This window comes from Ostrea edulis, chromosome 1 (genome assembly GCF_947568905.1).
Source record: "Ostrea edulis chromosome 1, xbOstEdul1.1, whole genome shotgun sequence".
In the NCBI taxonomy this organism is placed as follows: Eukaryota; Metazoa; Mollusca; class Bivalvia; order Ostreida; family Ostreidae; genus Ostrea; species Ostrea edulis.
Window position 1 is genome coordinate 100,809,147 of NC_079164.1, and position 25,991 is coordinate 100,835,137.

Here is a 25,991-nt window from a genome sequence, read left to right on the forward strand (position 1 = left end):
TGATACAATTATACACCCAAAATACCCGCCATTTTGTTTACGCTTGTTTCCCTGACTGTGAAAGCACGTGTTAACCATGCTGAACCGCAACCGGTGGCCGTACCAAGCACATGGCTAATTAGCATAACCCAATGTGAAGGTTACCGTTATTTCAATTGGTTTGTAAGGCCAAACATTTTAATTGTTCGTTTATTGAAAAGTTGGTAGTCCTTATGCATTTGGATTGACCGATTGATTGTTTGAAGTTTTCCGACACACTCAACAATTTTTCAGTTATCTGGTGGCGCCCAGTTTTTTATTGGTGGAAGAGAGAACCCAGATACAATGTACCTGGAAAGAGACCACCGACCTTCCGAAAGTAAACTGGGAAACTTTCTCACTTACCGGCGCGAGCGGGATTCGAACCCGCGCTGACAGAGGTGAGAGGCCATGTGATATTGAGCGTGTTGCTCTAACCACTCGGCCACGGAGGCCCCCCTTATGCATTTGGAATGTTGCTCAAAATGTCGGGAATTAGTGTATAGCTATACAGGCTATCTCTTTTAATGTTTTTAGACTTCAAAGAAAAAAAAAATCAAATGTTAAGTTGAGACAATACAGTCCTAGTCGACTTATCAATGTCTATCTGGATGTCAAGGATGTGTGCATTAGTGTCCATAAGGCAGCGAATAAGTATACGCCTAGTGTCACCATCCAAACTCTTCACGTGAAAAGGAAATGTTCACATGGAGAAGGGCACTCTGGGATTTATATGATTTAATGTAATGTTTTAATTCCATTAACTGTATAGAAGTGTTAATGCATAAAACGAATGCGATAAAAAGTTACCAAACAATAAAATGTGTTTTCTTGGCCTCATTTTACTGCTACATCCGGGTGCACGACTACTGGTCCTAAACAAATATGGCCGATGTTGAACTTCACTGGTTTTGTACCTCAATAATAAATTTGATAAACCGCTTTGAAATATTTTGAATAAAGAGAAAGTAAGATTTTAACATGGCAAGTTAAAAAATGTGAGATTAGCTAATGTTTCATTTTACTGTTTCTTGTTTTTTCCCCTTCTTTTTTCCAGTTCTCTTACTGTTACAGGCATGTAATAAAATCAATGAAACTTATTTGTGCGTTTGTTTAAAAAAAATTAATGTTACAGAATCACCAGCTGTCCAGACTTCGGCAGATCTTCAACTACTATTTTCTAAAAGTGAAACTACTGTTTTTCAGCTCTAATCTCCCAGTGGATTTCAATAATAGTAACTTGCCTGATAGTCACGGTAAACAGGACCAGGTCCTGTGGAATTATGGATTTTGATGGTACTAACTTGTCTGATAGGACCGGGTTGTGTAGAATCATGGATTCTGATAGTAGTAACTTGCCTGACTGTCCCTGTGAACAGGACTGGGTTCTGTAGAATCATGGATTCTGATAGTAGTAACTTGCCTGACTGTCCCTGTGAACAGGACTGGGTCCTGTAGAATCATGGATTCTGATAGTAGTAACTTGCCTGACTGTCCCTGTGAACAGGACTGGGTCCTGTGGAATTATGGCTAGTTTACTCCTCAGTTCCTCCAAAGGAACTCTCTTTGTGTCTTTTTCATCAATGTAAATTTCTCCTTCACAAATGTCAATCATACGGAACAAACTCAAAGTTAAGGATGATTTTCCACTTCCTGTTCGCCCACAGATTCCAACCTATGCAAAAAAGAACTTTTTATCAAATTGCAATATGAAAGCTCTAATATTTACCATTTAGAAGTTATGACCAATGCCAATTTTTTAAAAGTAGGTCAAATGTCAAGGTCAAAAGCTATAGTACCCATGGAAAGGTCAATACTCATGTGAAATATCAAAGCTCTAGCACTTACTGTTCAGTTTCAGACAGGATGACAGAATTACAGACAGGACAAAAGCAATATGCCCCCGATCTTCGATCTCGGGGGCATAAGAATAGAATATCGATAAAATATCTGATAAAAAGATATGAAAACAATGTCATATTTGTTGTTAATACCTTACTTTTAGTATGAATAAGCAGCAAAATAAGAAGAAAAATAAACCTAATTATGATAAGATATCAAAAGCATTTCTTTTATGTTACTTTTACTCTCGGACTTCAGTTCTCATGCTTTGTTTTTGTATCATCTGAAGTCAGTGATTATACTTTGTACAATTAACATAGTTTATTTATCCAATGTAGTCATGGGCATTCATTTCAAACCCTGCAAATAAACAAATTCTGTCTGTGCTGAGTAGACAATTATCGACATCTGTAAAACCCTGCGTGTAAACAAATTCTGTCTGTGCTGAGTAGACAATTATCGACATCTGTAAAACCCTGCGAGTAAACAAATTCTGTCTGTGCTGAGTAGACAATTATCGACATCTGTAAAACCCTGCGTGTAAACAAATTCTGTCTGTGCTGAGTAGACAATTATCGACATTTGTAAAACCCTGCGAGTAAACAAATTCTTTTTTATGCCTTACCGAGTAAACAATTCTTGTCAAAGAAATTACTCTGATGCATCTCGAACTTATTTTATGGGGAAAAAATTATAATTAATATAAAAAATGTGCAGAACTGTGAAGAGAAGAAATAAAAACACAATGTCTGTTTACAGATATCCACACATATACAAAATGGCATTACACATAATTATTGCCAATGATATACATGTTCAGGTTAACATTTAGTACTGACAAAGTCGTAAACACTGTTGGTCACGCATGTTTTATAGGACTTTATCAACACTGTGTTACTTTGTCAGATTTATCTTAAACATAATTTCCATAAATAATGAATTCGTTTATTACTATATACACAATATCATTCATGAAAACCTTATTCTTGTAAAAAGGCGACCTTGCAAATTTTAGGAGAAATGATGGCATAGAACTAAAAAATCTGAATAGATCAAACTTTTATTGATAAACTATGATTTCAGGTGGGGGGGAGGGGGGCTATCTCCTGAAGCCATGCCTGGATCCAGCAAGTGCCCTGGTTGTCATCATGGCCCAATTAAAAATGATTAGGGAACACAGCAAATTTCGTTTAGCATTGGCACTGTATGTATTTGAAGAGTTTTCTCCTCATTATTTTTTAATGACATGTTGTGGTGCCTTTAGTTCCCAATACATAAATATCTAATAGGTATATCTTCAAAATCTTCCCATTATCTTATGAATGGGTATTACATGTATTTTATTCACAGATAATTATCTTGAAAAAATAATTTTATTTAGATTTCACATTACAACAAAATTTTATAATTAAGGTACTTAGTTACTCACTGTATTTTGAAATAAATACTCATTACATAAAAAACAAAACAATACCCTGTTAAAGAATCAAATGTAATACGCTAAATCATATACACTGTCCTCCATCAATTTTCCTTCATGCAACTGGGAACCTCCTAAATCGTAAAATATAATACACTGTTTCCCTCATTTTATTAAAAAATTAAGAGGGGGAGGGGTTAAATAAATATATAAAATATCAAAGTAAAACTGACCTCAACCAACAGCAACGTTAAAATTGGGAAAGATTGGAGAAAAATAAAACCCTTGAAATATGAATGCCATACCTTTTAAACATCAGAGACCCTGTTCGTATTTGTCTCCCTGTACTCACATAAAATTCCAACAATTAACCAACAGCTTGTATATTACCAGTAAATATTTTTCTTTCTTTTTTTTTTTGGAACATAACTTAAAAAAACATCCTCATACACTATTTTGAAATCCAGATTGAAGTGACTTTGTGAGAGATTGTGACTGTTCACTATTACTGACCTTTTCCCCGGGGTTGATTGTAAAGCATGCATCATTTAGCACCTTGTCAAGATGTGTGTCGTATTTTAAGCTGACATTTTTAAATTCGATTTTCCCGTGATTTGGCCAGTCTTTCTCCAGTTCGTGGTGACCTGCAGGACAGAAGTAAAAATGACATCTGTATTTAGTATGAATGTATTCCTGGGAATTTAACTTTTACAAACGTTCAAAGAAAAACGACTGCATATTAAAGTAATCGGCTGTTGTTTTTTTACAAATTCAATATTGATTTCTTTTTACTAAATTTGTGCAGTGAACATTGGTTCAATGAATTTATATATTAATCTTTTTTTTTAAATATATGCAAAGAATCAGGCATGTTATAGAGTACATCTTAACCTTCAATCCCTCTAATCAAAGATGAACTCATCCATGCTGTGCCTAGCATGCGATGCTTGTTTACAAATATATAAGAAAAACTCGTGGGAATACCACATATCTTTTCCTATCGTTTTGTAAAAAGAACATACCTGTTAATATAGAGAGTTGATGATATGAGACAAGCTCTCTTTGTTTTAAATTTAAGCTGTTAAATATAGAATCATACTGTTCCAACAAAATGAGGATGTGAACGGCTGAACAAAGTTCAACTCCTCAAAAAGTATTCACATCAGAAATTAATATAAAATCTATCAACATCTAGCACAGTTCAAAAGTTTTAACTAACTTTAGAATTTGACCTTAATATTGACTTTCGCTATACTTGACATACAAATTAGTGCAGAAGTCAAAACCAAGAAAAAAGGTGTGAAGAAAACAGAGATGTTCAAGTTTGTTTTTAGGGATATCATAGACGAAAATATCAATCCACAAAATTCGGGACTCTGTTTATTCACCTTTATGGTGCGTGTTCACCTCACGTTTCAAATGGATGAATTCGTCGACCCTCTCCACCGAATTCATTGTCAGCTCCATCTCTGCAGCGTTACGTACAATCCAGTTTAAATAAATAGAAACCTACAGAAAATAAAACATTACATACAATCCTACAGAAAATAAAATATCTCTGTAACATTACGTACAATTCAAATAAAGAGAAACCTACAGAAAATAAAATATCTCTGTAACATTACGTACAATTCAGATCAGATAAGAGAAACCTACAGAAAATAAAATATCTGCGGATTAGTCCAGTAAGGTCACTCTCAGGGGCATGTCATTCATGCTCTGACCAATATATATCTGTGAATGAACTTCAGTGAAGTCAGTTCTGTCGACAGTTAGAAAGGAGTAAACACAAAATTTAATATGGCCAAGGTTGTACAGGTCATACTCTCATCAAGACAGTCTTCACGAAAACATTTAAAACTTGCTGGCCAAGTCGGACCAGTGAACTGTCTGAATTTACTGACCCACAGTGAAATTTACTGGCCCCCAAAATTTCCATAGTACGTTTATCACATACATTATAATATGCATTGTAAAACTGTACAATTAATTTACTGAAACTATGCTTATTACTCATATTCATATCTACCCTAAGACATCCTTTCTGTCGATACCAGAAAAACAACACCGTACACGGTATTTTCTCTCTTCCTTCACCCGCAAACAACAAATTCACGCATTTTTCACAAACATGAAAACAGCCCGAGTGCACCTTAGGAAGAAGCCTTCTCTATCAACATCAAATGTAAACGATTGATTAATTCTATAAACTATAGAAATTGCATAAAATCAGAGATAACTGCAATTGACAAAGTTCATTTTAATTTGACAATGCAATAAAGCAGCAGTTACCGGTGTGCAGTGCGATACAGAACGTGGCCATTTTTGTTGTTTCAATAAGTTGTTCGTTGAATATTCACGTGATCAACGTACAAGTTATCTTGACTATTACAAGTACAGACATAGTCATCGTTCTTTACTTTAAAGAAATAAACAAACCACGATGTCAAAACACTTACTTTATGTGCTATTTATTGATTTATTTTTATTTTGATGGTAATTTAAGTAAATAAGACGTTTAGAATATCTAAATCCAACATTATATTCAATGTGACTTACAAAAAGTCTACAAGCCCATCGGACTTCCTGATTTTTTAATTTCACTGACCCGACCCTAAAATTCACTGGCCTCGGTCTTCGGACCACTGAGTTTTCGTGAAGACTGTCAAGATTAATCTGTGTATGAAATTTGATGAAGACATCTAATTTAATTTCAGAAATGAACTAAACGCAAAACAGGGCAGGCATGCAGAACACAAAGATAGATTGCATATTGTTTAACGTCCCACTCGAGAATTTTTCACTCTTATGTAGACGTCACCATCGCAGGGCGTTAAGTGAATTTTGGTCCAAAAGATATAGGACATACCTCAGAAATATAGCACCTTTTTCTCAGAAATATAGGAATATATAGGACAAGAAAAACAAAGAACTTCTGGACTTTTAAGCCCCCTCCTCCACTCACTACACTCCCCCTTTATTTACAAGTAAACAGGGATTACAACTTTCAAATATTGTTTCAATAAAATAATGTCCACTAACAAAATGCAACATTTGGCAAGCTAACATAAAATGCTTAAATCAGTAAGTCATTACGATGGTTAAGGCACTAGTTACTGTTCTGTATCTGAGTCCATTCATATGCCATAATACATACTTTAATTATAGTAACTGTTGAGATAATAATCATTGAAATAGAAATGTTAAACACACACTCACATGAACGGGCCTGTTACAATGATTTGCGATGGGAAAACAAGCATTCTGAGAGTATTACATAAGCAATACATGTCCCCTACTGGTGCCCCCCCCCTAAATTGACGCATGAAACACTCCATAGAATGTACATTTAATGTTGTTTGACCTAGAACTGTAACCTAAAATATTTGAAATGTTGTATAGTTACAGAGGACACAAATTGTTTGTAATATACAGAACTGGTTTTCCTTCAGAATCCAACATTTCTTGCTTACCCTAAAATATAGGAATTTATAGAAATAACCCCCAAATATAGGAATTCAAAGGAAACTTGACGCCCTGCCATTGCCGTTGATGGGCTGCAAAATTCAGGCCTATGCTCATCGCTTACAGCCTTGAGGGATCTTTATTATACCACACCTGCTGTGACATGGGACCTCGGTTTTTGCGGTCTCATCCGAAAGACCGCCTCATTTAGTCAACTCTTATGACAAGCAAGGGGTACTGAGGACCTACCTTGACCCGGTCATCACACGGCAAAACATTCAATTAAAAAATCTCAATTTAACATCGAAATCATCAGAAACTGACGAATAATTTTTTCATATCCTGAGGAACAATTATATTTTACCTGCAATGCATATGTCAGGGAGAGTCCCACGTAGGCTGGGGTGGTATGTCCGGCCAGACAGGTCGCCAGACTGGACACAGCTGATATAAACACCAAGAGAGATCCTATGTAATCCTGAGAGGCGAAAACAGAAAATAAAATTTGCATTAAATCTAAAAATAGTATCAAGTCTAAAAATAGTATTACATCTAAAAATAGCATAAAGTCTAAAATTGAGCACACAACTGTCATCTACTGATGTACAACATGACAAGTTAATATCAGTAGAGTAAATGTTTGAATATCATCAACTCTTGATAAATAGGCATATAAAAATTTCAAAAGTTTGCAGTGTACAAGTCTTCATTTATCTTAATATGTAAGGTTAGGTAGTCTTAGCTGAGAAAAAAAAATCCCATAGAGGCTTTGCCTCAAGTTGATTGATGCATGGAGATGTGGTATAATTTGACAGTTTTGTCAAATACTTAAGTTTTGTTAATTGATGTGTCATATATTAAAATCCTTGTCAATGACAAGGTACAGATATAATTCCTATTCCATAAAAACATAAATTTGTAGGATTAAACATGAAATGCTTACCAGTCGTATTCCAAGCCATCTATTTATAGACATGACGAAAATATAGGGTATATTGTTGTTGTCAATAAGTGTGAAGGCCCTCTTCTTAAATCTCTTCTCAGCTCTGCAAATTAGAATCGGACAATCTTAAAGCCTTCTGTAATTTTCACATTAATCAATCATTTATGTTTCTTTTCCAAAATACTAGAATACTTTTTGAAACTGAATAGGCAAAAAAAATAATTAACGGTGTGGTTGCCACGACATGCTTTTCAGAAATAGAGTAAGTAGGTTGGTTTTTTTTTTTTTTTTTAATTGTTAAAGTCTGTAACTCCAGTGGATATTTGATGATAAATGAAAAAAACACATGATACTGAAATACTGAGTGTAAAATTTAATGTTAATGAAAACTATGACACTGCCTATACCATCCATAATTTTTTATGTCTAAAATTCATCAAAATTTTTGGGGCATCCAAGGGCAGATAAGTTCCTAATGAGAACTGAATCACAATCTTAACTAAAATTAAGGTCGGGAGTAAAAAAAAAATAGTATAACTGATTCCTAATCTTAAATAAAATTAAGGTCGGGAGTAAAAAAAAATAGTATAACTGATTCCTAATCTTAAATAAAATTAAGGTCGGGAGTAAAAAAAAAAATAGTATAACTGATTCCTAATCTTAAATAAAATTAAGGTCGGGAGTGAAAAAAAATAGTATAACTGATTCCTAATCTTAAAAAAATTAAGGTCAGGAATCAGGTAAGAGAAAGTTTGTAATGATAACTGATTCCTAATCTTAAAAAAATTAAGGTCGGGAATCAGGTAAGAGAAAGTTTGTAATGATAACTGATTCCTAATCTTAAATAAAATTAAGGTCAGGAATCAGGTAAGAGAAAGTTTGTAATGATAACTGATTCCTAATCTTAAAAAAATTAAGGTCGGGAATCAGGTAAGAGAAAGTTTGTAATGATAACTGATTCCTAATCTTAAAAAAATTAAGGTCGGGAATCAGGCAAGAGAAAGTTTGAAATGATAACTGATTCCTAATCTTAAAAAAATTAAGGTTGGGAATCAGGTAAGAGAAAGTTTGTAATGATAACTGATTCCTAATCTTAAAAAAATTAAGGTCAGGAATCAAAAAGAAGGATATTAAATTGAATCCTGATCTTAAAGAAAACTAAGGTCGGGAATCAGTCAGATAAGTTTCTAATGATAACTAAATCCCGATCTTAAAAAAACAAATTAAGGTCGGGAATAGAAAAATAGGGTATGTCTGGAAACTGTAACCACACAATTATTTAGGTCTTACATTGATTATCAATATAGAATAGCGAGAACGTGCTTCATTTCCGCCCATTTCCCTCTTTCCTACCTGAAAGCTCTTATGGTCTGTAAGCCGCTGAGTGTTTCAGATAAATGCGAGAAAACAGGAGACTTGGTCACGCTTTCTATCCTCTGTAGTTCTCTGCAGAAACAGAAAAGAGTCCACGAAATAAATACATCAACGCTGTACCAAGACATGCAAAATGGTTAAAAATGTTTTTCCTATTAGAATTAAAGCTTTGCTGAACGTTGCAAGAGATTAATCACGAATTTATTCAGTCAGAACATTGTTAATGTAGTGTAAAAATAATAAACTTTTTGTAATATTAGCGGCATGGACATACACGAAAATTTCAACCTGGCACAAACAAATAGCATGCAAAAACTGACAACTCTGAAGCGCCCCCCCCCCCCCCCCCCCCTCCCACAAAATATGACGATTTTTGTCCAAACACGAAAATGTATCCCAATGAATATAAGCATATTTTATGTATTAAATTTAACGAACATTTTTCTCTGTGGTACAGAATTACATTCCACACAAAGTGAATAGTTTCCTTACCTTGCTGTGGCCCTGAAGAAGAACTGCAAGCAGTAATACAGAATAGTCAGAGGTAAAACAGCTATTAGGAAGTATGGAGTTCCGATAGCGTTAACCGCCAAAGCCGACACAGTCACCATAACACAACGAATAAAACTCTCCAATATAAAGGGCAGTCTCTGAAAACATACAACACATATATAGTCTGGACAAACTGTTATGAAATGATGAAAAAGAAATTGCAGTGAAAATTACATGTAATACACAACTCAAAAATGTCTCAGTAATAAACCGAGTGATTCAAAAACAACCAGAAAAATTATCAGCCACATTAAGTTTGTGTTTCGCCTCTCTTACAATACCCAAAATGAATTACTGTCACATCTCTGGTTTTGTTGGGGTTTTAAATTATAATAGCTTTCACGTACGATGAATTTGGCCTCACGATTAGCATAAATAAGACTGAAGTGTTGGGGCAGAGAACTGAACACCCCAGACTGCGCTTTAAAGACACCTGCAAAAGGTACATGAAGAGTGTTGGAATCGACAAGCAGTTGTGGGAAAGCCTCGCACGATACGAAGACTCCTGGAGAGTCACTGTGCAGAGTGGCACCACGCAAGCTGAGCAGAAGCACATTGACTGCCCGCCGAAGAAGAGAGCCACTCGCAAGTCCAGCTCTACAGACCAGGCGGCGACAATCCATACCTGTAGAGCCTTTGCTGTAAAGACCGTCACTCCCGCATCGGCCTTCACAACCACACGAGATGAAGCGACCGAACCTGACTTAACCTGGCGTAGCCCTCGTCTCTTGAGATGAAAGGAGGCTGACGACAACGATAATTCACCGTTTTCAAAATCTAAGCCTAACTCAAAAATTTAAAGCCGCCACTGAAGGGTGCAGTAAATGTAGGTTTGGATGTCAACTCTGCGATGGACACCAGCTCACAGTACCGGTAAATGTAGGTTTACATGTCAACTCTGCGATGGACACCAGCTCACAGTACCGGTAAATGTAGGTTTGCATGTCAACTCTGCGATGGACACCAGCTCACAGTACCAGTAAATGTAGGTTTGTATGTCAACTCTGCGATGGACACCAGCTCATAGTACCAGTATTCTTTTCTGTATCTTATCTCAAACCACAGACCAGTTAATTTTCATGTTAAGACAACATGAACATACAAAGGTATAATAATTATTGTTTTACCTGGTCTATTCCTGCCACATCTGCAGAAAATCTATTCATGATTCGACCACTGGGATTCGTGTCAAAAAACCTGTTCAACGAGAAAAGATGACGAAAATATGTTTTAAATCTGTCTTAAATCGTTATCTATACAGATGAATTTCTCCATCTCAAACATCAATATCTCGAATACTATGGATATTTTGAAGTGAGTTGGAGGTTCCTACCATATTTTCTTTCTGTACATTAACCTCAATATCTGGAACCCTGGGATACCTTGAAGTTTTCTCTCGGCCCCATCGAGTTTGAGAGAATAGGTTTGATTGTACTTGTAACATTTTCAATGAATTTAAGGATAGAAATAGTGGCCACAAATATAGCCCTATTTACATCTAGTGGCTTTCAGCAGTAATGAATGACATGCTAGCTAGCAAGAACCAAAATTCAATTCAGTTTGTTTTTTGTTCAAAGAAATTATATTTTTAAATAATGCTGAATAGGTTTACAATTTATAAAAGCTTTTATTAAGCTAAATATGACCATGACTGAACTAATAAAAAAAAGACAACCATTTTTTTATGGTTATGCTCCAATAACAAACTAATCAATACTGAATTTTAAATATCTCCAACACTCAACATTGGAGGTACATTCAGAGCGATTGCCCTTTGCTCCATTGAAATGTAAATTAAATTGGTCTATTTTGAAACTATATGGAAAATCAGCATAATAATCATAATTTTTACATTTTTTGTATACTATGCCAAAATAGTGGTCAGGGATTTGACAAACAGTGAACTTCCCTTCAAGTTGTGCACAATTTGTCAAAACCCTGACTATTATTTTAGCATAGTACATAATAACTTGTGTAAATTCTCTTAGAAGTTTAATTCAGAACTATTTTACAAATCAAATCAAAATTGTTCATCTTCATGATTTTCACCAGCACTTCGCTATAAGCATCTTTTACTGTACATAAAATCATTTAAAATGTACAGGTGACTCTTAATAACTCAAAGTTCAAGGGACCTTGATAAAACTTCCGAGAGATCGAGAGTTCGAAATTCAGAAATTGAAGGTCCGACCATGTGGTTAAGATTTTACAGTAACCGGAAATGTTTACCAGCTATATCATGAGATCATTTTGACACATTTTCCTTCATATTTGTCAGGAAAATGTAAGATAAAGAACCTTATTTTGCATTAATAAAAAGATTTCAAAGTTTCTGCATTCATTTGTTCTTTTCTCATTGTCAGATAGGTGTACAAAACTAATTTCCGATAAAGCTTTACTGTCGCCAACTAAACAGTGTACAATTTTATGTTGATTTACACGAAGCAAAAACTCTAATAAATGAGTAAAATGAATTATTTAGAGTAACTTTACACAAAGAACAAACTTGAAAAATTGAACAGTCTGTAGATCTCTGAATTATTGTCTCTAAATTAATGTCTCAACCTTACTCTCTGGTTGTCCAGTCAAAATAAATTACATATTTTATTCATAGTCGGATTATATACAAATTTTAATCAACACAAGACCCTAGTGTAGCGTGAAATGTGACCAATTAACCAATTATATAATGAAGTGTCCACCTCCACAAAGAAGCAGGGGCAGTGTATTGCCTATGTAAAACCCTAATTACCACGACCACGCTAGCCTCCGGCATTCGATAAAATCCAGGTAAGGTTCAAACGGAAATAATCATACGCCTGGGTAACAGTGTGTATACGTTATGCACCACTTCTCGAGTTCGAGAGTGAAAAACAATGAAATATGTTTTACAGAACCCTACTTCACTTTGAGAGATCAAACGTTCGAGAGATCAATAGTAAATTTGCTTAATAGTTATGTAAAGCAAAAAATCGGGACCATGATTTCACTTTGAGAGATAGAAGTTCGAGCCATCGAGAGTCACCTGTATTTAACATTGGAAACTAACGTGTTTTGATTATGTCGAGGCCACTCACCTGATGGGAACATGCAGAATGGTGTCGAGAAGACGGAAATGGAGATTCTTGGAAGCTCGGAGTGTAGTCAAGTACAGTACCAGGTTAGCAATGAAGGCCCCTAGCAATCCCACGATGTTCAATAGTAGGTACTTATGCATGTAAATGTCATTATCAAATTTCTGAAAAGTCAAACACTTAATCTTTATCAGTGTTGTGTTCAACGGCACTAGTTACAATTCTCTTTCAAAAATGAAAACTAAAATTGTATTTTAAGAAGTAAACTGAATACAATTTTTATTCCCATGATTTCTCCATTAAGTCAAAAAAAGTAATGATTTCAGTGTTGTGTTTCACTAACTGATGCTATTTGTAAAACACTTAATCCTGATCCTTGTGATGTTTTTAACTAAGATTATCATTATCATAGTGTAGTGTTCCACTAAGAATGCTATTTGTACATCTGGACCAGTTTTGATTCTCATTAATAAATACGGCAGCGACAAACGACTGTTGAGATCATTTCTGACAAACATTACAAAACATTAGGCTGTCCTGTTGTAATCGACTCAACAGTATAATATTCTGGTTTCGTTTACCGAGCCTACATTACTTTGATAAGACTCACCAGTGTAACATTCTAGTCTTGTTTACAGAGCCTACATTACTTTGATAAGACTCACCAGTGTAACATTCTAGTCTCGTTTACTGAGCCTACATTACTTTGATAAGACTCACCAGTGTAACATTCTAGTCTTGTTTGCCGAGCCTACATTACTTTGATAAGACTCACCAGTGTAACATTCTAGTCTTGTTTGCCGAGCCTACATTACTTTGACAAGACTCACCAGTGTAACATTCTAGTCTTGTTTGCCGAGCCTACATTACTTTGACAAGACTCACCAGTGTAACATTCTAGTCTTGTTTGCCGAGCCTACATTACTTTGACAAGACTCACCAGTGTAACATTCTAGTCTTGTTTACCGAGCCTACATTACTTTGATAAGACTCACCAGTGTAACATTACTAGTTTCTTTTGCCGAGCCTACATTACTTTGATAAGACTCACCAGTGTAACATTACTGGTCTCGTTTGCTGAGCCTACATTGCTTAGATTGGATAACTTGGTCTGGAACTCTGTGGAGTCTTCTGCCCACTGGGACAGAACGATGTTGCTCCACGCCAGCAGCACATGGTAGCCGACCTGTAACATCATCATGAAGCATATGAACAGCCCACCGCAGGCTGCCACATACTGGCCATATACACGGAGGGACACTGCGCCTACTTCCTTGTGTTCTTTCTTAACCAATTCTCCATCGATTTTCTTGTCATCTTGTTTCAATGGGTCTAAAGTAGAAAATAAAACATCTTTGACATAAAAAAGTCAATGTTCAAACTCAACATTTTATGAAGTCATTCATGAAATAAAAATATATTACAGATCCATGCAATTGATTTTCTGATCATTTGCCGACTTTGGGACACAGCGATCCCTATACACCCTGACCGCAGTATTATTGCACACATAAATCCAGTCTACACTTACGACAAAATTTACGACCTTTAGTAAATCTCGGCCCTACAGTGAGCGCTATACACATTAAGCTATATACAAAGTGAGCATTGTGAAGAGTGAGCGTTGTGAAGAGTGAGTGCTGTGAAGAGTGAGCGTTGTGAAGAGTGAGCACTGTGAAGAGTGAGCGTTGTGAAGAGTGAGCGTTGTGAAGAGTGAGCGTTGTGAAGAGTGAGCGCTGTGAAGAGTGAGCGCTGTGAAGAGTGAGCGTTGTGAAGAGTGAGCATTGTGAAGAGTGAGTGTTGTGATGGGTGAGCGCTGTGAAGAGTGAGCATTGTGAAGAGTGAGCGTTGTGAAGAGTGAGCGTTGTGAAGAGTGAGCGCTGTGAAGAGTGAGCGTTGTGAAGAGTGAGCACTGTGAAGAGTGAGCGTTGTGAAGAGTGAGCACTGTGAAGAGTGAGTGTTGTGAAGAGTGAGTGCTGTGAAGAGTGAGCGTTGTGAAGGGTGAGTGCTGTGAAGGGTGAGCGCTGCAGAAAGTGATCTACCTTTCTCCGAGAAGTCCAGACACTCCTCCTCCATGTTAGACATTTCGGACATTTGTCGGCTGAACAGTTGGCTGCCTCCGGACAAAATTGACTGAAAATAACATAAAAATCATCCATTGAATTTGATAATTTCACCTGTCTTAATTTTGAAATACTTATTTTCTGCAGTGGTTAATGAAATATTAATGATTTAATAGAGTGTTGATGAAGTTTCGAGATTTATTTTATCAGTATGTTGTTACCTGTGTTGATATCTGTCTGCTGTAGTCAAATGGACTGCTACGGTCCGGTGACCTTGGTTCCTCATGATGATCTCGACTACAAAATATAACAGCAAACTCACCTACCAATACATAACACACGGCTTCAAAATATAACAGCAAACTCACCTACCAATACTTAACACACGGCTTCAAAATATAACAGCAAACTCACCTACCAATACTTAACACACGACCAAATGTAAAGCTCCCACAATTCTACATGTGGAAGTGGAATTACGAAAAGGGCAGAGAAATATTACACATGAAATGCAGGAAAAAACAATATGATTTCGTGAAACAAGAATGCCCCTGTGACAGTCCAGGGCAGGACATTCCTATACAATAGTCCATTGTAAGGACCTTCTCAAAAGGATCACATCCAACAAATATTAACATTCCTATACAATAGTCCATTGTAAGGGCCTTCTCAAAAGGATCACATCCAACAAATATTAACATTCCTATACAATAGTCCATTGTAAGGGCCTTGTCATAAGGATCACATCCAACAAATATTAACATTTCTATACAATAGTCCATTGTAAGGGCCTTGTCATAAGGATCACATCCAACAAATATTAACATTTCTATACAATAGTCCATTGTAAGGGCCTTGTCATAAGGATCACATCCAACAAATATTAACATTCCTATACAATAGTCCATTGTAAGGGCCTTGTCATAAGGATCACATCCAACAAATATTAACATTTCTATACAATAGTCCATTGTAAGGGCCTTGTCATAAGGATCACATTCCAACAAATATTAACATTTCTATACAATTCATAAGGTTGGTTGGTTGTTTAACTACCATCAAGAATTTTTCACTTATATTTGAAACATCATCTGTTGTAAGTGAAGTACCACAAATTTAGACCTACGCTTAACCCTCAGGGCCTTAGCGATGAGGGTTTTTTAACATGCCAACGCCAGTAGTAACACAGGACCTCCGCTTTTTAAGGCCATATTCGAAAGACCCGTGATTCTCACTTCTAAATGCCGAGCATTTGACGAATGTGCAAACACTACATTATGTTTAAATCTTAGGTTTGATGCGGCCATGGCACAAGCTGGGCTCAAACTCACGACCTCCCGGTTACAAAGCAAATGCTCTACCACTGAGCTACCGCAACCGTTATAAAAGTTAATGATAAGTAAGTCAATGGTCAATATACTGAAGTCATCAAACATGGAAATGTCAATTTAGAAAGCACTTGTTACTAGAATTACAAGCAAAAAACTATAAGCTCAGCATAAGAAAGTCTGCATTTCTTTATATTCACATTTCCAATGTTTTTGCCTTTGACATCTTTATCAATTGTATGACAGCCATTTCTCAAGAATGCGATGCAGTTGTGAACAATGCGCGTATGAAACTTGATAAATACAGCAATCTATTTTAGCGACTGGGAATTCCGACAGAAATGAAAGTAGAATGTAAATATAAGAAAATAAGAGGCCCATGGGTCACATCGATCACCTGAGTCACCTTGACCTACGTTTAAAGATTTTCCCTACATATTCGCATGTAAAACTTTGATCCCTATTGTGAATCCAAACTACCCCAGGGACCATGCTCTTTAAAAACTTGAATCTGCACTATGTCAAGAAGCTTTCATGTAAATGTCAACTTCTTTGGCACAATGGTTCTTGAGAAGATTTTTAAAGATTTTCTCTATGTATTTGTATGTAAATTTTGATCCTCTATTGTGGTCCCACCCTACCCCAGGGGCCATGATTTTAACAAACTTGAATTTGCACTATGTCAGGAAGCTTTCATGTAAATTTGTACTTTCCTAGCCCAGTGGTTTTTGAGAAGAATTTTTAAAAAGATTTTCCCCGATATATTTGTATGTAAAACTCTGATCCCTTTCTGTGGCCCCATCGTACCCCCAGGAGCCATGATTTTAGTAAACTTGAATCTGCACTTTGTCAGGAAGCTTTCATGTAAATTTCAGCTCCTCTGGCCCATTGGTTCTTGAGAAGATTCTAAAAAGATTTTCCCTATATATTGGTATGTAAAACTTTGATCCCCTATTGTGGCCCCAACATACCCCCAGGGTTCATGATTTTAACAAACTCGAATCTGCACTATGTCAGGAAGCTTTCAGGTAAATGTCAGCTCCTCTGGCCCAGTGGTTCTTGAAAAGATTTTCTACCCTATTTTTGCATTTTTGTGAATATCTCCCCTTCATTTGAACAAGAGTGAAAACCCTTCACCCAAGGATGCATTGTGCCAAGTTTAGTTGAAATTGGCCCAGTGGTTCTGGAAAATAAGTAAAAAAGGTGAAAAGTTTACAGACACACGGACAGACAGACGATGGACAACAGGTGATCAGAAAAGCTCACTTGAGTTTTCAGCTCAGGTGAGCTAAAGTATTTATTATTTTTTTCAAAAATGAGGGTAAAAACTGCAACACTTCACGCCAGCATACTTTTAATATATCACTTCAGGAAGCATCCAGCGTAAAGCATCTCAATTCTTACCTTCATGAACTGATGTATATTTATTTCTTTAATCTTTTTTTAGTTTATTGTGACTCTGACCTTGACTCTGAGGCCTTGGCCTCCCTCAGTGCCTTCCTCCAGGATTCGTACAACTCAGGTTCCTGCTTCTTCACCTCGCTCAGCTTCCCCTGGTATTGTACCATCCCATCCTTCATAGCAATCAACTGTATCAAATACACCCAACAACAATATCACTATCAACTGTATCAAGTACACCCAACAACAATATCAGTATCCACTGTATCAAGTACACCCAACAATGATATCAGTATCCACTGTATAAAGTACACCCAACAATGAAAGCACTATCCACTGTATCAAGTACACCCAACAATGAAATCACTATCCACTGTATAAAGTACACCCAACAATGATATCACAATCTACTGTATCAAGTACACCCAACAATGATATCAGTATCCACTGTATCAAGTACACCCAACAATGATATCACTATCCACTGTATCAAGTACACCCAACAATGATATCACTATCCACTGTATCAAGTACACCCAGCAATGATATCACTATCAACTGTAATCAGAGTGACTGATGGAACATGTATTGACTTACATAATTAGAGTGACTGATGTACTGTAATTGATGAGTGACAAGGATGACCGATCGTTTACGCCTGACCAAGCACTTGACAATGGCGTCCTCAAACACGTGCTTTCCAACATGAGCATCCAGGGCAGACAATGGATCATCCTATAAAGATAGACACAATCTAGATTAACTAGAAATCAGGATTAGTATTGAGAGAATTTATCTGGATGAGACAATCTGGATTAGTACTGAGAGAATTACTCTAGCGGAGACAATCTGGTTCAACTAGAAATCTGGATTAACATCGAGAAAATTCATGTAGTTGAGACATTCTGGATTAGTATTGAAAGAATTACTCTAGACACAATCTGGATTAGTATTGAGAGATTTACTCTAGAGGAGACAATCTGGATTAGTATTGAGAGATTTACTCTAGAGGAGACAATCTGGATTAGTATTGAGAGATTTACTCTAGAGGAGACAATCTGGATTAGTATTGAGAGAATTACTCTAGAGGAGACAATCTGGATTAGTATTGAAAGAATTACTCTAGAGGAGACAATCTGGATTAGTATTGAGAGATTTACTCTAGAGGAGACAATCTGGATTAGTATTGAGAGAATTACTCTAGCGGAGACAATCTGGATTAGTATTGAGAGATTTACTCTTGAGGAGACAATCTGGATTAGTATTGAGAGAATTACTCTAGAGGAGATAATCTGGATTAGTATTGAGATAATTACTCTAGCGGAGACAATCTGGATTAGTATTGAGAGATTTACTCTAGAGGAGACAATCTGGATTAGTATTGAGAGAATTACTCTAGCGGAGACAATCTGGATTAGTATTGAGAGATTTACTCTAGAGGAGACAATCTGGATTAGAATTGAGAGATTTACTCTTGAGGAGACAATCTGGATTAGTATTGAGAGAATTACTCTAGCGGAGACAATCTGGATTAGTGTTGAGAGATTTACTCTAGAGGAGACAATCTGGATTAGTATTGAGAGATTTACTCTAGAGGAGACAATCTGGATTAGTATTGAGAGATTTACTCTAGAGGAGACAATCTGGATTAGTATTGAGAGATTTACTCTAGAGGAGACAATCTGCATTACCGTATATACTCGCCTATAAGTTGGTCCGCCTATAAGTCGGTTGTATTTTTTAAGGTTATTTTGTGGGAATTTGTCATTGACCCGCTTATAAGTCGGTACAAATTTTTGTCAGAATCGGTTGACATTTTACCTATGTTTCAAATAATATTTTGAGAAATTAATAATTATGAGGTGCTCAATATCCAAGCCATATCTGTTTGGAGTTTAAACGCATCCCTTGATCTATTATGGATGATGATCCCTTGTCCTAATTACTGGTACCTGACATCGTGTTTACTTAGTGGCACGCGCCTCGCGTAAACTGTTATTGTGGGATTCTGGTATAATTCATTGTATCAACAATAGAGTTTGTAAGAGTCAAGAATGATAATCGAAATTATCTGTTAACAATATTCAATCTTTTATGAAATATATTTCAGCCGGTATACATATGAATATTTCAATATTAAATTGGGTTCGTAATTCAATTTTACCGATAAACTATAGATTAGTTGAATTGAAAGTATTAGTTACTGGTATGTAAACTTTTTTAACTAGATAAAAATATGTAAATACTTGTATTTTATACATAATTTTAAAATACATAAACAATACAATATGTCTAGATATTTGTGAACAATAATCATCTGTGTGGTAGTCCATGATGATCGTCGGAGTTGTTTTAAAAACACTACATTACGCCGCCCAGAAAAATACCAATCTTCTTAGGACGCGCCTATAAGTCGGACATAGAGTTTTGGACCAAAAATTGACTTCCAAAAATCCGACTTATAGGCGAGTATATACGGTAGTATTGAGAGAATTCATCTAGAGGAGACAATCTGGATTAGTATTGAGAGAATTACTCTAGATGAGACAATCTGGATTAGTATTGAGAGAATTACTCTAGTGGAGACAATCTGGATTAGTATTGAGAGAATTCATCCTAGAGGAAATAATCTGGATTAGTATTGAGAGAATTACTCTAGCGGAGACAATCTGGATTAGTATTGAGAGAATTCATCCTAGAGGAGATAATCTGGATTAGTATTGAGAGATTTACTCTAGATGAGACAATCTGGATTAGTATTGAGAGAATTCATCCTAGAGGAAATAATCTGGATTAGTATTGAGAGAATTACTCTAGCGGAGACAATCTGGATTAGTATTGAGAGATTTACTCTAGATGAGACAATCTGGATTAGTATTGAGAGAATTCATCCTAGAGGAGATAATCTGGATTAGTATTGAGAGAATTACTCTAGCAGAGACAATCTGGATCTACTAGAATTTGGATTGGTATTGAGAGAATTACTCTAGCGGAGACAATCTGGATTAGTATTGAGAGATTTACTCTAGATGAGACAATCTGGATTAGTATTGAGAGAATTACTCTAGAGGAGACAATCTGGATTAGTATTGAGAGAATTACTCTAGCGGAGACAATCTGGATTAGTATTGAGAGAATTCATCTAGAGGAGATAATCTGGATCTACTAGAATCTGGATTAGTATGGAGAGAACTCAGCTAACAGAGACCCACCAGAATGACAGTGTCTGCCTTGGAGTATAATGCTCGGGCAATGCTGATCCTCTGTTTCTGTCCGCCGCTCAGATTGATCCCCTACAACACAAAACTCCATTTACAGCAAAAGTATAACACACAATATCCTATAACACATATCGTCCTATAACACACATTGTCCTATAACACACACTGTCCTATAACACACAATGTCCTATAACACACATTGTCCTATAACACACACTGTCCTATAACACACATTGTCTTATAACACACAATGTCCTATAACACACATTGTCCTATAACACACACTGTCCTATAACACACATTGTCCTATAACACACACTGTCCCGTAACACACAATCATGTACTATAACACACATTGTCCTATAACACACATTGTCCCGTAACACACAATGTCCCGTAACAATGTCCTATAACACACATTGTCCTATAACACACATTGTCCTATAACACACAATGTCCTATAACACACAATGTCCTACATGTATAACACACATTGTCATATAACACACAATGTCCTATAACACACAATGTCCTATAACACACAATGTCCTATAACACACAATGTCCTACATGTATAACACACATTGTCATATAACACACAATGTCCTATAACACACATTGTCATATAACACACAATGTCCTATAACACACAATGTCCTATAACACACAATGTCCTACATGTATAACACACATTGTCCTATAACACACATTGTCCTATAAAACACAATGTCCTATAACACACACTGTCCTATAACACACATTGTCCTATAACACACATTGTCCTATAACACAATGTCCTAAAACACACAATGTCCCGTAACACACAATATAACACACACTGTCCTATAACACACACTGTCCTATAACACACATTGTCCTACAGACCCTGAAACGTGCTACTACACCTTAAAAACGAACCGAACCGTTCCGTGCAAGAAACGAACCGTACCGTTCAAGAAACGTACCGTACCGTGCAAAAAACGAACTGTACCGTTCAAGAAGCGTACCGTACCGTTCAAAAAGCGTGCAGGATAATATTATGCAAACCCCGCCCCCAAAAGCCCGAAAGCGTACCGTACCGTGCAGAAAGCGTGCAATTTATGTCACGTGACCCACTTTTTCAGCCACAGTATATTATTTTCACAATGGCGCCCGATGGGAAAGGAGGTCGTAGACTATCGCTGGCTATTCGAAGTATTATCCTCAAACATCACGAAGCTGGGTTATCAACTGTGAAAATCACCGAGATGCTTAAAACATCTTTGATATTCTTTTTTTTTTTAAATTACTTTCCGTAAATGTCACATTGTTTCAGTGCATATATGTGTATGTATGTTATCAACAAGTACCCAAGTTTTGACTGAATTATGCATAAAAATTCGTTTTATACTGTGAACTGTTAACAGAAATAGACGTCAGATCACTGCACGGATTTTGCATGCATGCTTCTGCAGCCAGTCCTGTGTACTGTGGATGTATATTTCACTTGCAGACTTTTAAAGAGTGAACCAAGGGGCATTTCGTTGTTTTAACGGAATTTCTGTTTCAATCAATTCTTTTAAATTCAAGGGTGAAGTTAACTACAATACTGTAATAGTACTTACAAGTAGCCTATTTAATTTCTTCATATAATCAGGGACGTCGACGTCCCTGATAATGCTACTACACGTATGGCACAGGGCTTGCCGTAAGAAGATGAAATTGATATTTGTAGCGTTAATGTATTCAATATGTACTTTCCTACGTACAGTGTCTGAATCATATGAGAAATTTCTAGACCGATTAGAAAAATTGTCACGTTCTACACTGTAATATTTTCATTACTTTATTAGCAATAATTGTGACATATCTTTTTCTCTTCAACATTGATAACGACCCATATAGATAGATGTAGATTGGCGGATTTATTATATACACTAATAAATAATTTTTAATTACATCGACAGAGAAATAAATAGATACATACATGTGTAAAAGAATGTAAACAAGTTAAATTGATGCAAAGCATCAAATCGGCCGCAAAAAATTATTCATTTCAGCATTTTCAAGTATAGCTGCAGAACTGTAGCTCTCTGAAAAAATATTTTGACATAACAGAGCTACAGAGCCACCCCTTATAAAAACCTTCGATTTACGGCGCACAAAAAGCTGCGCACGGTTGAGGCCTTATATCGTTGTATTCTTGAGTTACTGTCTCATAAATTTAATATAAAAAAATTCTTAACATATTTTCCTACTATACTTGTGTCTAAACATACCTTCAAATATTCATTAAAGCCCCACACGACCTGAAAACTCCCAGCTTCAAATGATTTCGTTTGTTGACGTAGCCATGTTAGGTAGCCGGTCAATTCGAATCCTGGTTAATTTCCATACTTGCAAAATAACGTCTAGATGTGAACTAATGTCCCCACAAATATTTTAGCTAAATATTTTAAATAATATATCATCCCAGTGCATTTAAATAATAATTATTCAAATACCTAAACTCACGGCAATGCGGCTTTCAGTAGTCTGGTGCGGTCTCCATCCCTGCCACACGAGTGTTAAGGACTTCAGTAGCATTTTCATGAATCAAGAGCTTATTTTACCTTTAGAAAAACTTAATTTTTTTAATTTCTATAAATTATTCGTATTGATAATAAATGAAGAGCGAATACATAACATATAACGAATTTTATGAATATATACTAACAACAACAGGGTACGAACTGACCCGGCTACCTAACATGGCTACGTCAACAAACGAAATCATTTGAAGCTGGGAGTTTTCAGGTCGTGTGGGGCTTTAATGAATATTTGAAGGTATGTTTAGACACAAGTATAGTAGGAAAATATGTTAAGAATTTTTTTATATTAAATTTATGAGACAGTAACTCAAGAATACAACAATATAAGGTCTCAACCGTGCGCAGCTTTTTGTGCGCCGTAAATCGAAGGTTTTTATAAGGGGTGGCTCTGTAGCTCTCTGTTATGTCAAAATATTTTTTTCAGAGAGCTACAGTTCTGCAGCTATTTCAAGTATTTCAACAATATATAGAAAAGGTATATGAAACATTTTTATTGCAAACTATACACTTGCCTTACTTTTCTGTTAATTTTTTTTAATTCAATTTTCAGTGATCAAAAATAAAGTCAGGGAAATGAAAATCGGACTTCGCGTGATAAAGGATAGGAATATATATGTATTATCATCATTTTATTTGATTCAAAGACAAATGCAACAGATATCTAACATATCTAACATTATTAATTATGAATGACTGAATGCTGACAAAAAAGGACGTACAAACTTCACGTGCAGATATCCTGGATCTTTCATAATGCCGATGATAAATCACAATAAATGTGAAGTGCAGAAAATAATCATTGTGTCATTTGCGACTTTAGTGTATTCAAAACAAAATTCACTTCTTCTTAAAAACTTTTCCAATTTAGGCACTGTAATTTATATCCGGAAACTTAATACGCTTTGTTTTTACACTTACGCACGCCCATGTCGGGGAGCAGTTCATGTAACAACTTTTTATAAAATCGTAAATTAATAAATGTCTGATGAGAAATGAATAACAAATTGAAACGTAATAACAACCATTAAGACTTAGACTTAAGCAAATTCTAAAAACTTTTATTCATAACTTTTATGTACGTTATCAATATGGAATTATTCCATCGAAGCAATCAAAAATAACGTCTCATTTCCCCATGTGCACATTCTAACACAACCACAAATCCTGCAGCCGATAATCAAAGAGCCGAATAAGACCGATCGAGTGAAAACAAACTATCGAAACGTACAATTTATACGAAGTCAAAGCGTTCAGGCCACGCCCACCTCATTAATAAAACGTGCAAACCGTTCACAAAGCGTGCAGCTATTTTTAGCAAACCGTACCGTGCAAGAAGCGAACCGTACCGTTCAAGAAGCGTACCGTACCGTGCAAGAAACGAACCGTACCGTTCAAGAAACGAACCGTACCGTTCAGAAAACGAACCGTACCGTTCATAAAGCGTACCGAACCGTACCGTGCAACTGGTGTAGTAGCACGTTTCAGGGTCTGTATAACACACAATGTCCTATAACACACATTGTCCTATAAAACACATTGTCCTATAACACACATTGTCCTATAACACACAATGTCCTATAACACACAATGTCTTATAACACACACTGTCCTATAACACACAATGTCCTATAACACACATTGTCCTATAACACAAAATGTCCTATAACACACACTGTCATATAACACACAATGTCCTATAACACACATTGTCCTATAACACAAAATGTCCTATAACACACTGTCCTATAACACACATTGTCCTATAACACACATTGTCCTATAACACACATTGTTTTATAACACACATTGTTTCTGCAGACAAACAGACAGACGGACCAAAAACTATAGGTGAGCTAAAACATTTCTGACCTTCTCTCCGATTTCTGTTTGGTCCCCAGCAGGGAGGGTTGCAATGTCTGGCTGAAGGGCACAAGAATGAATGACCTTTGTGTACCTAAATAATAAAAGTACGCCACTTTTTAATTCATGCAGAACCAATCATCAAAGAAACATACACTACAAGTGTTTTAATTTTAATAAAAAAAAATTTTTTTTTAAAAAAGCCCCACATTTTTATGGTCAAAATAAGGTATTGTCTGTGTTTTAGTGATATCAATTCTTAGCTGCATGTGCTACCTTTATAACTTCTTTTGAAGGTACAAACTTAGAGCAGTACATGTTAAATTGATCAATATTCCTTCCTCATCGATTCAGACTTTCTTTGACCTATGGACAGTGACCAGGATGAAAGACGCATGACAGCCGAATCTCGCCAAGCGAGATCTGAAATATGGCAAATTTTGGCTTGAGTGTAAATGACCAACTTCAAAATTTTTATTTCCCATGAATTTACATGTTGTGCAGTAAAGAAAAAACCCTGAAAAAGATTGAAAATTGGGAATATTTGGTGTTCCGTCATTACAAATTGTGTAAGAAGCCGGAAATTTAAAACAAACAATGCTAGATGTAAGTAGCTTTGTAAGCGTTTTACTAAGCCTGGTTCCTTCATTCCAGTGACTGTTGCGTTTAACTTGAGGTTCGTCATATGAAAACCCACCTCCTATGATTGTAGGGTTCTCCAAACAAAATGTTATCCTTCAGCGTTGCATTCAGTAACCATGGTTTCTGGGGTACAAAGGCGATTCTTACACCCCTGAAATGAAGCAAATCTAAATGAAACCAATCACCTAGTGGCTGGTTTACAAAAAGACATTACATAA

At 36.0% G+C, this 25,991-nt stretch overlaps 1 protein-coding gene across 6 annotated transcripts in view; it reads right to left on the bottom strand.

Annotated features, from left to right (window-relative positions):
• LOC125669878 (ATP-binding cassette sub-family C member 8-like) overlaps nucleotides 1–25,991 on the bottom strand; it is a 78,118-nt gene that overhangs the window by 22,332 nt on the left and 29,795 nt on the right. For 3 of the 6 annotated variants that reach the window (XM_056141085.1, XM_056141088.1, XM_056141092.1), the window contains exons 13-29: nucleotides 25,829–25,924; nucleotides 25,141–25,225; nucleotides 20,693–20,773; nucleotides 18,078–18,215; nucleotides 17,544–17,668; nucleotides 14,973–15,048; nucleotides 14,731–14,821; nucleotides 13,740–14,020; nucleotides 12,692–12,852; nucleotides 10,742–10,811; nucleotides 9,555–9,712; nucleotides 9,042–9,134; nucleotides 7,689–7,791; nucleotides 7,110–7,223; nucleotides 4,669–4,789; nucleotides 3,794–3,924; nucleotides 1,506–1,693 (exon numbers count right to left, since the gene is read on the bottom strand). In XM_056141085.1, coding sequence (XP_055997060.1) covers nucleotides 1,506–1,693; nucleotides 3,794–3,924; nucleotides 4,669–4,789; nucleotides 7,110–7,223; nucleotides 7,689–7,791; nucleotides 9,042–9,134; nucleotides 9,555–9,712; nucleotides 10,742–10,811; nucleotides 12,692–12,852; nucleotides 13,740–14,020; nucleotides 14,731–14,821; nucleotides 14,973–15,048; nucleotides 17,544–17,668; nucleotides 18,078–18,215; nucleotides 20,693–20,773; nucleotides 25,141–25,225; nucleotides 25,829–25,924 — 2,112 coding nt within the window. Of the gene's footprint in view, nucleotides 1–828; nucleotides 3,925–4,668; nucleotides 4,790–7,109; nucleotides 7,224–7,688; nucleotides 7,792–9,041; nucleotides 9,135–9,554; nucleotides 9,713–10,741; nucleotides 10,812–12,691; nucleotides 12,853–13,739; nucleotides 14,021–14,730; nucleotides 14,822–14,972; nucleotides 15,049–17,543; nucleotides 17,669–18,077; nucleotides 18,216–20,692; nucleotides 20,774–25,140; nucleotides 25,226–25,828; nucleotides 25,925–25,991 lie in introns of all 6 variants that reach the window. The other 3 variants (XR_008796094.1, XR_008796093.1, XR_008796095.1) reach the window with 2 other exon arrangements.